Source organism: Taudactylus pleione, unplaced genomic scaffold (assembly GCF_031769625.1).
Source record: "Taudactylus pleione unplaced genomic scaffold, aTauple2 ptg000335l, whole genome shotgun sequence".
Lineage (NCBI taxonomy): Eukaryota > Metazoa > Chordata > Amphibia > Anura > Myobatrachidae > Taudactylus > Taudactylus pleione.
Window position 1 is genome coordinate 1,111,974 of NW_028284736.1, and position 16,382 is coordinate 1,128,355.

Below are 16,382 nucleotides of genomic sequence, written 5' to 3' on the forward strand. Positions count from 1 at the left end.
ACAGGATATTACTGGCAGGGCAGGTACACAGGATATACTGGCAGGGAAGGTGTACAGGCTATTAGTGGCAGGGGAGATGTACAGTTCCGGAATATACTGACAGGGCAGGTGTACAGGATATTACTGGTAGGGCAGGTACACAGGATATTACTGGCAGGGAAGGTGTACAGGATATTAGTGGCAGGGAAGGTGTTTGGGTATAATAATAATAATCTTCCTGTCAGTTCAGTATTTCCATTCCAACAGCTCTGACCAATACCACATTACGCCAGTTGTCACCTGAGGCTTTCTCTACGAATCCGACGTAATTAATGACAGCGCAGGGCTCGAGGCATGCCGGGAAATGTAGTCCTAGCCGCAGTTCCCTGGTTTCTCAGCCTGATCATCCTGAACTACAAGTCCCGGTGTGCAGCGGGGCAGCTGTCAGTGCAGTCACGTGATGAGCAGTATGGCTTCCCGGTGTCGCTGGGAGACGGGCCGCAGCCGCTGACACTGAGACCGTGCTCAGGACAAGACCGGGGACCGTGTGACCGGGAGACATGCAGAAGATCAAGTCTCTGATGACCCGGCAGGTGAGTGATTAGGAGCACACACCCTGCCCTGAGCGGAGTATTAGTGCATAACTGCTGCTGCATCGGGGATAGCGATCTGCCCTTATTTACTATTTACCTTCCAGGTGCAATAGAAGAGCCTGAAATTGATGATGTTTTAGTCCAAGTTATTAAAATTTAATAATAAGTTGAAAAAGCAGAATATGTGCACATTGTGACATTGCAGATACGTCCCTGATCCTTACTGTTCAGGTTATAGGGATGGGCAATAGGCGGCCCTCCAGCTGTTGTTGAACTACAAATCCCAGCATGCCTTGCAACAGTTTTAGCATGGTCAACTAGCAAAACTGTAGCAGGGCATGCTGGGATGTGTAGTTCTACAACAGCTGGCTGGCCGCTTATTGCCCACCCAAACCTTATACTGTGCATTAAGGCTTTACACCAGGCTCAGGTAGCTTGTGGCTTGCCAGTGGCTGGGGAGCTACAAGTCCCAGAGTGACCTTTTAGCTAGAAGTTGGTTACCTTTGCTGTAGGGCTCTTACACACGGGTGTTGGTAAACAATGCTGGCTAACAGCATAAAGAACACATGGGCCCCCATTTATAAAAAAAAAACCTTGCAGTGCAGTGTTAATTACCATTTTCACTCGCCATGCTTTTTGATTTTTCTTCCATTGTACTTAACATGGTAAAAATTCTCAGCGAGCGGTATTGGTATTTGTCCTGTCAGCGTTGCTCTTAGCACTCAAGCAGCGCTGACGAAAAATGGTAATCCCTCTGTGTTTACAGACTGCACATGCGCCGTCTGTAGCTCTTAGCCCACACATGCGCAGTCGAGACTTCCGAAGGCCGTGGACATTTTGAGGCTGCGTTCCTGTTCACACTGTTTGCACAGAAACCCGACAGCCGTGAGGCATGCTGGTCTTCCGGATGTCGGGGGGGAGAGCGCTGGCCAGGCACCGCCGGACCACTGTATATCGGGGGGCACTGGCGTCTAATTGAAATAAGGTAAATGAGTGTTATTTTAGACAGCGCTCGTTGATAAATGCAGACACCAGCCATCTGCTATGAGGGGCAAAGTGCTGATAGCAATGCTTAAAAACAGAATTATCAGCAAAAATAAATACAGGCAGTATTTATTTTTCTCTGAAAATGAGTTTTAAAGAATAAAACGCGTTGATAAGTGGGGGCCATTGTCCTCAATTTTTAACATAGCATTACAAGCATGTCCCTTAACACATGCAGCGTTGTTTGGCATGTTCCTATAGAACTAGGTTTGATTTTAATGCGCATTAATGCTTATCAGTGCTGGAGGCAAAGCCTTTCACATTGCGTAGAGATGTGACCACATACACCTTTGCACAAATTGTGCCAGATAGCCGTGTTTGGCATCACCGGCTTTGTTTCCCCAGAATTTTTACCAAAGTGTGCGTCTTAGTTACATTCCTAATGCAACAAAAGTACAATGCAAGGGTACACTGAATACTGACACTCGCAAGACAAAAACAGTTCCGATATGAGTGACCTGTGCCATGCATCAATATGCTTAATCTGTGTCTTTTTTTTTTTTTTATAATTTCTTTTGCAACAAAAGTACAAATGTAGTGCGCCAGGTACACTAAGCGACTTTGTATGTGCCTGCGATGTGACTAAGATGTGACATTTTGGAAAAAAGTACTTCAAGTTTGGGAATTGCTACATGTGTCGTCATGCCATATGGTGCAAAAATGCCAGGTGTATGAGGATACATCTGTGTACAGGTCCGTTCACATATATTTTGTATTTTTGCTTTAAGAATAGGTACAAAGGCTTTAAATGAATGTCCCTATCCTCACATTACATGTCACTGTATTCTACCTACAGATCCCCCTCTTTGACGTTTACATCTTCTATATCGGTGGTTCTTAACCTCAACTCTCAAGGTTTCCCAACAGGTCATGTTTTGAGGTTTTCTGTTAGTGGATGCAGGTGGGATAATTACTGATCCAGCAAAATAAATTAACTCGCCTGTGTATGATTAAAGGGGATGTAGTCAAAAGGTCGACAAAGACAATGTCGCCCCGGTATACAATCGGGAAACCGGCTGCCTTAATACCGACAGCCGGCTTCCCGACTGTCATATCCCGGTGAGGATGAAATGCCGGGCGTCCAGATGTAGACGACTGACATTTCCCCGACGCCGGGAGACCGGCGGGCGCCGCGAGCGGACAGCCGTGGGGGGGAGGGTTAGGTTTAGGGCACCCGGGGGGACTTAGCGTTAGGAACCCCCCGGGAGGGTTAGGCTAGGGGGAGGGAGGGTTAGGGTTAGGCACCCCCCCAGGGGACTTAGGCTTAGGCAGCGGGGAAGGGGGAGGTTGGGGTTAGGCACTAGGGGGGGAGGTTAGGGTTAGACACCCCTAAGTAGGGTTAGGGGGTTAGGTTAGTTTATACTTACCTTAGGACGGTCGGGATTTCCAGCGCTGTCGGGCTTCCGCTGCCGGGCTCTGCTCATCTTTCGGCCATGCGGCCGGTGGTATTTCATACCGATTCCGTCGCCCTCACAATGTCAACAGACGTGTCGGCATTCTCACAATGTCGACATTATTGTTAGGGTGCGGGGGAAGGTTAGGATTAGGCACTAGTTGGAGGTGTAGGGATATAGGTATTAGGGTAGAAATACTCAACGGGAAGCAGGAGGATCAGATGTCTGACCCGGAAGCGATAGTCACATGACTGGGAAGCTGCGCTGTGCTCACTGCAGCAGTCGGGACTAAGGTAAATCACCGCTAGGCCACTAGGGACGGTATGTTGACAATATGTCACGGTCTAAATGATGAAGATATGAAGGTAGACAAGGTTGATGTGGATATTATGAATGTCAACATATCATACCACACCCAAGGAAAAAAATCCACAAAACATGACCTGTTGATGGTACTGGAGTTGAGAACCCCTGTTCTATATATAAAAGTATAGAGACCTCTGCTCCAGATATCTGCTAATACTGACGTTCCTCTACTAGACCCAAAGTTGATGACTCTGTGTAGCCAAAACAAGAAGCTAAAACTTAAACTAAAAATGGATTTGGATAACTTCTACAAACATTTTGAAGCTAATTCAGAGTTGTACAGCTCCGATGGCGACCGATTGGTGCATGCACAAGTTCTGTACCCTGCATGTGCCAATGAGTAATCACAAATTAACCTCGGCGTCTGGTGGGGACCTGTGATGAATGTGGCTCAGACGATGTAGCTGCCAATTTGCAGAATTGGAGATTGCCTGTCTCCAATACAAAAGAGACTAAAACAGGGATATATGCGCCTTTGCAGCATATCCCTGTTTTATGTGCCAATGAGTGTCTGTGAGCTCGCTGGAAGTGCCTCCTCAGCATGATTGACATGGAGGGTGGGGCAGCAGTGATGACCGTTTTACAAATCGGGGGCTGTCAAGGCCAGGGCCTGCAGATTTTCTGGCTCCAGCAAAGGAGTTCTGGCGTAGGCTTACTCAGATGGCTGATGGCTGCACGATGGGGATCCGATGCTGCGTCTTGGATCTGCAACACCGGCAGTCCAAAGATGCTGCAGCCATGCAAAAAGTGAGCGACCCTGAATCCTCTATCTATGATCTAAACACCTCATGGTCTGACAGGTAAAGAGCACCTTGCTGATGTAGCCTCCTTGGCTCCCGGGTTTATGAGAATGGGGCGGAGACCTGCACAGAGGCCCTGATTCAGAGCCGGTCGCTCTGACAGGTCTTTTTTTTTTTTTTAGAACGGCCTCCTGGCCGCTTGCATAGCAGTGGGTGACCACCCACAGCTATAGCGAGCGGCCAGGAAGATGGTCGCGATGGTCAAGACCATCGGGCTTGCGACGAGACCCTTGTGGTAGGGTCTCGTTGCCGCAAGCCCCAGATAGATTTCGGCTATAACAGAGCCGAAATCTCTCCCACTGACATCACTCGTGATGTCAGTGGGGCCGGCCGCAAACGGAGGCGTTCACATGGGAACGCCTCCGTTTGGGCAGCCACTCCCCCGGCCCGCCCACCAAAGGGGGCCTGCTGTCACTCAACATCGACAGCTCGCCCCCTTTGGTACGAGACCCGGAGCGACAGATTGTCCGTCGCTATCCGGGTCTCGCGCATGCATACGCGACCAGGTCTGAATCAGGCCCAGAGGCCGATGACTGGGAACTGCTTTTTTGACACTCAGAACTTTGCTTGGCTTTACAAGCTGTACCTTAATGTAGTCCCTTAATTGTGGGGAGATTTATCAAACCTGCTAAAGGGTTTTTCCTCTTTAGATGGTCTGATAAATGTCCTCCTTTGCCTCTTCACTCACGAGCTACCTTTAGAGAAGTCTTTTCCACTCTCCCAGGTTTGCCTGCTTCGGCCTTCATCAGGTGCACAGGACCCTCTGAGCATCGATTTGAGTCTTGCTCCCTGGGGAGCAGCAGCACGGCTTTGATACCTAGACAGATGGTGGGCTCTGAGCACTGATTGATTATTTTATACATTTCTTCTTTTTTTTTTTAATACTTTTTCTGAACCATTCCTTATGCTGTGGACCACCATTCTCTATAGTCCCTTCCAACATCTGCAGCTCTTCCACCTCCTTGTCCTCCTTGCATTGTTCATATATTGGACGCACGCAGCCTTCCGCAGTCAAAGTATGCAAACCCTGCAATCACTAGCAAGACATTAGCACACCCACTATGTTTTGCCGTGCGATCGTGGTATGAAATTAGACGCCCACCAGCCTGACACAAGACGCCCACTTTCCCTTAGTAACAAACGTCATGTCCAGTGACATCGGCTGACATCGGACCCATACGCAGCACTTGTGGCTGACCATACCCGAATATACCCTACCACAAGCACTGCGAGTGCTGCTGTGTGTAATTCAGCCATGTGACGTGTATGCTGACGATTCATCTTAATTATGCACGCCCCTGAAATAGCGTTCCAACGGACAGACACGCCTACTTTTGCACCACCACATCCCCGTTACCATCGACCTCCCCTTGTCACCACCCACAAATGGCACGTCCTGTCACTCATGCTTGCGCAGCATCTGTGTACTGGCTGTGAACGGTTTGCGCACTGCATCTTATACGCATGCACAGATTGCAAACATCGGCAGGCTGCGTGCAAATACTTCCCGATCACAGTGACTGGTTCGCGCACGTGCACTGTGTCTTGTATGTATCCGTAGATTGCAAACATCGACAGGCTGCGTGCGAATACTTCCCGATCACAGTGAGTGGTTCGCGCACGTGCACTGTCTCTTGTATGTATCCGTAGATTGCAAACATCGACAGGCTGCGTGCGAATACTTCCCGATCACAGTGAGTGGTTCGCGCACGTGCACTGTGTCTTGTATGTATCCGTAGATTGCAAACATCGACAGGCTGCGTGCGAACGCAGCATTGTGACTCGGTCTGATTCGGGCCCTCACTTCTAACTCTCCTCTCCCGGGACAAACAAATATTTGCACATAGGGTTTCTACAGAGTCTTTAACTTCTGCAGAGCTCTGCTACACTTCCCTGTAATGGAGCGTCAAACTCCTCTTACTATCCTTCTCATCTGCTCTCCACATTCATCCATTTGTCCAAAAATAAAGTTTGCATGTCCTTAACGCCTGAGGCTATTTTATAGCAAGATTTATATATGGAGGGAATAACAATAAAATAAAATTCCTAGCAAGAAAGATGTATTTACAGGTGTGTCATCATATACTTGTCCTTAAATCGGGCCAAATAGTCCTGTTTGGCACGCTACAGACTTTGCGACTTAGCTGCGCCATGCTACTTTTTCCTGAAAATATCCGTCGTAGTGCGCTTTACTAATCCTAAATACTTCATACACCTTTAGCGATTTAAGATGCAAAAATGATCAAAAAGTTTATAATCTGCGTATAAAGGGAATAGAGAGAGGTTCTACAGTATACAACTTCAGTCTTTCGCCTGTTTACCCAGATTATGTACTTTTTCCTGAATATTACGGCTGAATTCGCTAATCATGTATTAAGGGCCGGATTCAGCTTGGATCGTAACAGCAACAGCGTACGCAGATCTGCCGATTGTTGCGTACCCTGTAATGTCAGCCGCACAATGCAGTCAAGGTAGTAATATGATTGAAAGCATTATAACCGTGATGGAATTTCAATTTTAAACAGGATGCTTTACCATTATATTTAAAGTTATAATGCCGACACGGCTAAAATGCTTTCAATCACGTTACTACCGTGTTGGCTTTGGGCCTGATTCAGAGTCGAACGCTAATGCGGTCGCAGCTGCGATTTCGCACGCAAATGCAGCAGCAAAAATATGCTAATGTCTGCTAAGATCACCCAAGCATAAAGACGCCCGCTGCTGTTTTCTTACCTGCGTGCGATGACTCATACCTGTGTAAATATCGGTCACGTCGGCGGCCATCTTACCCTTGTGGCAGGTCTGACCTTGGGAGCTCTTCTGATACGCAGAACTGCATATGCGTTTGCAGTTGCTAATTTATGCACGCCCATGTCACAGCGTTTAAACAGACAGACATGCCTGCGTTTCTCAGACCACCGCCCATTACCACTCCCTAACGTTGACTATCTGTCACTCACTCTGCGATGGATTCCTATGTGCGTCCGTAATAGCAGTGCGATCGCTGCTCATGCGCTGTGCGGCTTTTACGCATGCGCGATGGCAAACAATCGCTCGATTGCGTGCCTATTCGCTTTTGCATCTGTCTCTGAATCGTGCCCATTGTACGGTCAACGTTACACTATCCACAGCATAAATGTCGACTTTAACTACCTCCCGGTGGAACAAGGGAGAGAGTTCCAGAGAAGACGTGCAGGATTAGAGAAGTGTTGCAGATGAGTCCGAGGCCCTGATTCAGAGATGGAAGCTAATGCAATCACGACTGCTGTTTTGCACAGTGCGCAAGTGTGAAAATATGCTAATGTTTCCAAAGCTTATACTAGCATAGGAACGCCCACTGCTGCCTTCTCATATCCGTCGGACATCGCGCACTAACGTAAACATCGGTACCATGGACACAGATCGGGCAGCCATGCAGCATCTGCGGCAAGTTTGACCTGTCTCAAACACACGCAGAGAGCTCTCATGCTGCGAAAGAGATCGCAGTGGTTAATTTATGCATGCCCCGGTTAAACGGCCAGACACGCCTGCGTTTGCCTAGCTACCCCCGTTACCTCCCCCCAAATGCTGACCACCTGTCATTCACTTTGCGATTGAATCCTCAAAACAGTGCGGCTTACACACATGTGCAGCAGCAGCCAATCGCTTGTTCTGCGGAAATATCGGCATTGCGCACATCTCTAAATGAGGCCCAGAGGACGTAACGTGGCTAGTAACAGATGCTGAGACGAGGATGGTGTGCGTCACAGTAAATATTTAGAGATGAGGTTGCCTATGGAGAGCAAGGAAAAATTGTGGACAGCTCTATAGGTTAAAGATTGGCGATTAAGCTCATCCGGTACAAGTTCTGGCTGAGACAGTGGCAGGTAAAGCACAGTGGTGAAGTGGACGACTCGGTCAACAACACTGATAACGGATTCATTTTTTATAACACTTTAATTGTAAGTTTAATGGCCTCTACTTTTCCCGTATTAGTCACTTTTCAACAAGAAATGCAAAGTGTGGTCTCTAACTGACCTGAATCTTCAGATTTACTTATGCAAAGTAGTATCGTCTAATGGTATCCCAGGGGAGAGGCTGTGTATACACGCTTATTAGGTTGGCAGAGTTAATAACCATTTGAGGATTGCCAGATTGAGTATGAAAACATCAGGTTCTGGAGCAGGTCCCTGGAATCCCGGTCCAGATGGTCCTCACTCTACTGGAGACATTTGGGCTATTTCCAGATATGGACATAAAATGTTTAAAACCCAAAATGCTTAACGCATTATGCAGCTAATGCACCTGCGGAGGAGTATTTGGCATTCCAGTAGTGGCTAAATTGATGTCCTCAAACTATGGCCACGGATGTAAAGATGCAATAATAACATTTAGAAATTAATGTATCCGTATTCTGAAAGACACTCGGGAAATGCCGAATATGAGCACTGCAGATGGTCAATAGATTTGATTTGTTTGTGCAAAGGAAACGGTTTCTATTACATTAGAATAATATCCTAAAATTAAAATTAGATTTCATTCATCCATATTTAGGAAATTACAATTGAAATATTGGTTAAAAAAAAAAAAAAAAAGTTTTGTTAAAGTTCTCAAATCAAAAAATATGTAGGTGCTTAAAAATATAGAATCCAGGGCCAGGTAGGCACCCACTGAGATTTAGGGGTATATTTATCAACGTTCAATTTAGCGCACTTAAAACTAAATCGAATGTAGAAATCCCTGCCAAAATCCCACATTTTTGCATGCCCATGTCCGAATCGAACACAAAATCGAACTTCAAATCCCCAAAATAATAGACCTGCTTCATGCTAGAATTTTTAGCATGAGCGAGTGTGAATGACACAGATGCATGCACAGATCAGTGAGATCTGCGAATGCATCTGTGTGTAAAAAGCTTGTGTAGTGTTAAAATAAAAAAAATAAAAATGACGTGGGGCCCTCCCCCAGCCAGTCCTGGTTGTGTAAATGCCAGGGACAAAAGACGTAGGGGTCCCCCATATTTTGCACGACCAGCACTGGGCTCAGCGAGCTGGTCCTGGTTTTGGAAACACGGGAGACAAAAAACGTAGGGGTCCTCCGTATTTTCCAAAACCAACACCGGACTCTTTCTGGCGGGAGTGTAATTCCACAGCCAGGCGAGGCATCCCTAGGGAGGTGGGGACCTCCCCCAATAAAGGGGTCCCCCTCTTCAGGGCATCCCAGGCCTGGGCTGATAGCCCGTGGCTATCCCTAGAACCCCTGGCCGGGGTTAAAATTAGATGTAATAACATTGTCTTTTACAGTAGAACTATAGGTCCCAGCAAGCTTCCACCCACATGCTGGTACTTGGAGAACCACAAGTACCAGCATGTGGGGCATGTTCACCTGTAAAAGAAATATTAAAATAAACACAAGACACACACACTGTGAAAGTTCTTACACTCCCACTCACATATACTCACCCACAATCCCTGGACATCCTCTAAGGATGGTACTTTCGGAATGACAGCTCACTGAGTTCAGCCACTGAATTTCTCTTAGAAATGTCTGGGCTGAGCGTTCATTGGCTGAGAGAGGTTAGCCTTTGCCTCTCTCAGCCAATTAACGGTTCTCACCATTGACTTCAATAGTGAGAACTGCTAGGTTACTAAAGGTTACCTAGCAGTTCTCACCATTGAAGTCAATGCACCTGTCACAACCTGTGCAGTTTCTCTTTCCTACCTGCGGTGTCACTCTGCTCTGGTGCTTCTTGCACACAATGTTCTGTATAGCAGATGTTTGTTGCATCAGCTGAGTGTGCTAGAAGCACCAGAGTGGAGAGCAACACCTCGGGCAGGAAAGAGGAACTGCATCGTTTGCGACAGGTGCAGGATGCTAGAATGAAGACGAAGATTGATGGAAATTAATGAAGAAGATTTATTTTCTATCTCCCTCCCTGCACTAGCAGAACAAAAGATTCTTATGGCTGTACCACCCTGATTTGGGAGGAAATAATGCCTGCGTTTCTATGATGAACCAGCACTCACAGCCTGGAGGTTGCTGATACAATTTACTGAAAGTGGTATCTGAAGGGGTTAACACACTAACTCCCAGTCTGTGAGCCCGGAGTCTCTGTCCCTGGCACCACAAGGGCTGGGAGCCCCATGGCTCCGCTTGTGGGGGCAGAAGGGGACTTAATGCAAATATTATGCATTTCCGTTTCTTTGATCTAAAAATTTGGGTGGTTTATTTTTCTTCGTTATTTTTATATAATTTGTTTCAGGGTTGGAAAAAACACAAAACAAAAAAACCCACAACTTTTTTTTTTTTTGTTTAAACTAGTTTTTTTTGCATTAATATTTTTATGGAAAAAAAATGGAATCCTGCATATTAATACTGTGAAACATAGCTATGTACTAGACACCTTGATCAACTGTATTTTAATGTTTTTGTAACCAGGTTTGGCCTTTTTTTATTTTTTTTTAATCTAAAAAACTTTTTTTTCCCCAACCCCGATTATTGTTTAATGTTTGTGTTCCGTGTGTTAAATCCATTGGGCTCCTGCGATTTCTTCAGCCCTGCTTTATAGGAGTTGCCATTTTTTTTTTGTCATATAAACCCCATCTTAAAAAAAACTGTCTCCCACACCTGTAAAGCAAATGGTAACTGTGACCCGGTTGCAATGGTGATCCCAGACTCCTCATGCTGCATTTGCATTTGAGATGGGCAGAATTTCAAAACTGCAATTCCGTCCATCTCTGAAACGGGCCCCTAGTACGCTGGCCATGGTGAGTGTAAGTAATATATTATTAGAATGCTTTGGGGATTATTTGCCTAGGGTGACCGAACTTAAAATAGCAAATCTGTAAAAAACAGACCGCGAGCTGGTAATAGCACATATGTCTAGCATGTAGGAATAAATCTGGTATTGGAGCTTCATTTGTAAAAAAAAATGTTTTTCAGGGTCTCAAAAGCCCACAAGACAGCGTCCATGATCTCAGTCCTGTTGAGAACTTTCGAATTCCAACAAAGGTAATTTATTTAAATGTGTCATATACATAGTGTTATACACAACACAAGGCAATAACGTCATAACTTATTATTGTGTTTAGGCTTCTATACTGTGAGTAATTAAAGATTGCAGGTTCACCAAGAACAATTAATGTTTTACTTAAATCTAAGAGTCTCTTCTGGCCGTACTGCAGAGAGACGATGCAGAGATACTATGAGGGGTATTCAATATGAAAGGTTAACTTCCCTGGCGAAGTTAACGTTTCATATCAGAGTTTTTTTCTGCGTAAAGGTATGGTGCGCGCTCCCGCTTATCCCCGTATTCAAAATAAAATTAACGAAAACGGGAAACTCCGAAGTTGGATTTGCGTAAAGTTACGAATTTTTCCTTAAAATAATTGTAAGACCCCCCTAAAGTTGTAAAAACATGGGGGAACACTATGGGTACCCCCGTTTTAGCCTTTAATTGAAAGTCTGGGATTTAAATAGCCGCAGCAGGTGTTTTTTTCCCTACATTGAAGAAGTGATGCAGAAGAGCACTTAGGTTATTTTTTTCGTTTTTTTAAGTGGTCCCATCAAATTTGGGGTAAATGAAAATGGGTACTAGCATATTTTGGTGTCCCTAAAGTAATTTTTTTAAAATTCTGCATTTGTGCACCTGCCGCTATAATTCTATTCTAGAAAACACCTGCCGCATACTTGCAGAATAGCCCTGAACCTATTTCCCTATTGTTTAACAATTTTTTCCCATTTTTTTTATTTTTTTTTTGCACCCCAATTTTTAAATACATTTTTTGGGGTGTCCCTATTTTTTTTTTAAAAACTTTTTTTGACACAGTTCTTTTTTAAATGTCAATCTCAGGGGTGCAGGCTATTTTTTTTAAGCCTGCACCCCTAAACCCCAATTCTGCACTTTTTTTCGACACCTATTCAATGGTGAAAAGTTATCCCCGTTTTTTATCAAAGACTTTTCAAAACTGCGATAAGTCTTTGAAATTGAATAGGGTGTAAAACTAGTGATATTAACGCAAAAAACGATGTTATCGCACCCATATTGAATAAGAGTCATGTTTGAGGTTACAGAAAATGCCGGTTTGTGACGCCATGTTTGTATTTTAGCCTCATTGTCACCACAGCCAAAACCTGAGATTTTTTATGAGGGGCGTTAACATGTGGAGTCTTTTCACCTCCTCAGCCTGCTTATTGCTAAACGTCTGAGGCGCTGCTAATAGCTTTCAGCATCCTGGTGCATTTCATGTAATAAAGCACATTCACAGGTGCTGTTTTGGAAATGATATCTCCTAGCAGTGGACCTGGAACACTCCCATCGTACCAGAAGCTAATTAGTTTATGAACTATAACTCCGCCTACTAAGCAGCAGAATGTTTCCTCATTGGTCGGAGATAATGGGGCTCAGGAGTTTGATATTTTTTTTGCGTTCTATTTTCATTTTTTAAAATTAGAAAAAAAACAACCTCTGCTAAAAAGCTGCAACTGCTCCCACATTTTAGACAAGATACGTGCAGCTCCGCTCCCAGTAATATATGTGTCACGTTTATGTCATGCATATGTCTGATTTTGACAATTTTGAAATAGACATTCACTAGTATTTTGAGTACAATAAAAAAAAAAAAACCTCAGAGACATTGGGTGCAACTCTTCTCCTGGTGTTTGCTAAAACCCGCTGATAATATCATATAATGCACCATCAACATGTTTTTCTGCTTTCTCAAAGATTGTCTTTCAGAGTTTCCCTACTACAAATGAATGTGGGTACATGTATGTATGTATGTATGTATGTATATATGCGGGTGCTTGTATGAAAGGCGTCCCTTAGGACAGGTTCTTTGCTTCTGCTAGCTTTCAAAGTGAGTCACATCGCTCAAGTGGGTGGAGCTAATAGTTTAATCCAATATAGGGTCTAAGATGCATGGACAAATACATTAGTGTTTTCATATAAAAGACACCATAGTAACCAAACACATGGGAGCAGCTGGATGTTAGTACTTAAACACACAGACATAATGGAAATCTGGAAAGTTAGCACTGTTTGCCAGTCACGTCTATGCTAAGGTGTACAAGTTTGTATTTTTTATTTTTATACTGGGATTTATATAGACCATATTGCAACAAGATGGAGAGTAAAAAGACGAAGAAAGAAATTGGATATATACATGCCCAAACGCATTGGCTTTGCCTGTTCAAATCCTAATTGGGCAGCATGGTTGGTGTAATGGTTGGCACTGAGGTCTTAAGTTAGGTCTGTGGTGAGAATCTCAACGGTGTGGAGTTTGTATGTTCTCCCCGTGCTTGCGTGGGTTTCCTCCCAGGTGCTTCAGTTTCCTCCCATAATACAAAAATATACTGGTAGCATAATTGGTTCCTGACAAAAAGGAACCCTAGTGTGTATGTGTCCATGTGATGGGGAATATAGATTGTAAGCTCCACTGGGGAAGGGACTGATGTGTATGGCCAAGTATTCTCTGTAACAGCTCTGCGGAATATGTGTTTACTATATGAATAACTGGTAATAAATAAATAAAATAAGATCTGGTGTGAAGGGTTGTTTGCTCACTAGAACATATGGGGTGTCTGCACTCCCAGTGGTTCAGTTAGATAAGGTATGCATACTGTAAGGCTGAATTGGTTACTCACATCTATTTCAGCCATTTGTAGCACTGGAGCTCCCGCAGACGCACACAGAACATAGGCATGCTGCATATCATTTTAATCAACAGAAGCTGCCTGTGCTATCTATTCGCATCGTTGTGCAAATAAGACGCATTTGAAGGTAAAAAAGACGCACAAAAAGACGCTCTGCGCTACTGAGTCACGGCATGTTGCTGTTTAACGCGCCAGGAGGCTAGATGTGTGTGGACCCATCTGTATGCTAATGCCTGCCAAAGCACAGCCGGCATAAAGATGCCCACTGCTGCCTTCTCATATCCGCCCAACCTCACTCTTCAGCATAAACACCGTACCACTGACGCACATCGCCCTGTCACGCAGCATTTACACCAGGTCTGACCAGTCGCAGATATTGCAAGTGTCGTCGGACTCGGAGAGCTCTCATGCTGCGTATGCAATCGCTGTGGCTAATTTATGCACGCCTATGAAATGGCGTTCCAACGGACAGGCACTCCTGCATTTTTCCGACCACTCCCCCGTCACTACCCCCAAACGCTGACATCCTGTCACTCACTCTGTGATGGATACCTCTGTGCGATCGCAGCGCACGCACAGTGCGGCTTTTACGAATGTGCATTGGCTAACAGTCGCTCGATCTGCGTACGTAGTTGCATTTTGGATCCCTGCTGAATCAGGCCCAGTGACCTATAATGATATCCGTTTATATATAATGCATTCCCTACTGTAAATTGTATGGATATGGAAAGTCCATGTGGATTTCTGTGGCAGTATAAAAGCAGAAGGTTGCAGGAAGAGTGTGTCGTACTGGTCTGAGGTGACTTTTTAATATCCTTAGTAATTTCCTGTGGAGAAGTTAAAGTTCTACCATCTCCTCAGGGGCGCCGTGAGGAGGGGGGAGCGGGTACCAATTGCCCGGGCTTGCTAGAGGGGCCTGGTGGGGGCCCCCCTCTTTGGTATGCAATACTACATAATTATGTTTTTTTTTTAGCCTAAGGGGCGTGGACACACCTCCTGCAATTAGGCCACACCCCTTCCCTTGGGCCCGACGCAGCTCTTGACGCCCCTGCATCTCCTACACAGTAGGCAACATTCATGAGAATTGCAGTCGATTCATTCACCAGATTTATGCTAATTCGATCACAACTGCAGTCTCTCACGTATCGCAGTTGCTAAAATATGCTAATGTCTCTAAAGCACAGCTGAGAATAGGGACGCCCACTGCTGCCTTCTTTTTAAAAAAAATTTTTTTTATAAGGTATCTTTATTGCACAAACATTGCATATACAAAAGTTTCAGTTTATACATTAATAATATATTATAATTTGACGACATAGTTATAATTTCACATAGTAAATTCAGTTGCGAGGCTTCTTTAATCTTATCCGGAACATAGCGAGACCCGTAATGGAGCTCTGACAGGTTTTATCAACTTTACCATACCCTTAATTATCCCAAATTCTTACTACAGCACCCCCACTTCCTTCTATCTTATTTCAGGAAAACATTCTCTGATTCTAGCTTGGATTGGTGTAGATAAGGTTTGTATATGGAATCGGTATGTAATACCGCCGGCCGCATGGCCGGCAGTTTGATTCCCGGCAGCGTCAGCCCGACAGCGCTGGAAATCCCGATCGTCCCCAGGTAAGTATGAACTAACCCTAACCCTCCCTTAGGGGTGCCTAACCCTAACCTCCCCCCAAGTGCCTAACCGTAATCCCCCCCCTTCCCCGCTGTCTAAACCTAAGTCCCCCTTGGGGGTGCCTAACCCTAACCTCCCCCCGGGGGTGCCTAACCCTAACCTCCCGGAGGGGTGCCTAGCCCTAAGCCCCCTCCCCGGGAGCCCTAAACCTAACCCTCCGCCCCCTTCCCCCCCCCATACCCCGCGGCTGTCTGCTCGCGGCGCCCAGCATCCCTTCGATCGGGATGCCGGGTGACGGTCTCCCGGCGTCTGTGAAATGAGCGGCGTCTACATCTAGACGCCGGTCATTTCACCCTCGCCGGTATATGACAGTCTGGAAGCCGGCTGTCGGTATAATGTCAGCCGGCTTCCCGATTGCATCCCTTTGGATATATCTACCCCAAGTCTCAAAGAACATCTCTCTCTCTTTTTCTTTCTGGAGGTACGCCTCTACCCACTCCTTTCTAAAAATATAGTCAAGCTTGTATGAAAACAAGGACATGGGGGGGTTCTTGTTGACTGAATCCAAGTTTGCAATATCGTTTTTCTTTTTTGCAGCCGTGGAGATTGCTTTAAGTATTTTTTCAAATTCCCACTAATATCCCCACTGCCCTGTGGCATTATATTGAATTTGCTGTAGCCCATTCTGCATTTATCTGAAATTCCTTTTCCACATATACATTTATAAAAGCTCCTATTCTTCTCCAGAACCGCCTGATAACCAGGCAGTCCCATAAGCAATTGGCAATATCGGCTCCTCTCGTTCTACAAGAAGCTGATAGTCCCATCTCCCTACGTCTCAGTGGTGAATGGTATGCCCTGTGATAGATTTTGAGAAACTTCTCCAAGTATGTCGGTATTGGAAGTAATTTAGAAGCTTTGTTCATCACGCTATACAATGTGTCCAATG

The 16,382-nt window shown here is 45.2% G+C and overlaps 1 protein-coding gene across 2 annotated transcripts in view; it reads left to right on the forward strand.

Moving 5' to 3' along the window:
* The first annotated feature begins 433 nt into the window (after nucleotides 1-433).
* VPS50 (VPS50 subunit of EARP/GARPII complex) overlaps nucleotides 434-16,382 on the forward strand; it is a 259,035-nt gene continuing 243,086 nt past the window's right edge. Inside the window, exons 1-2 of one of the 2 annotated variants that reach the window (XM_088443849.1) lie at nucleotides 434-572; nucleotides 11,098-11,166. In XM_088443849.1, coding sequence (XP_088299975.1) covers nucleotides 540-572; nucleotides 11,098-11,166 — 102 coding nt within the window. In that variant the 5' untranslated portion in view covers nucleotides 434-539. The remainder of the gene's footprint in view (nucleotides 573-11,097; nucleotides 11,167-16,382) is intronic. The other variant, XM_088443850.1, reaches the window with a different exon arrangement.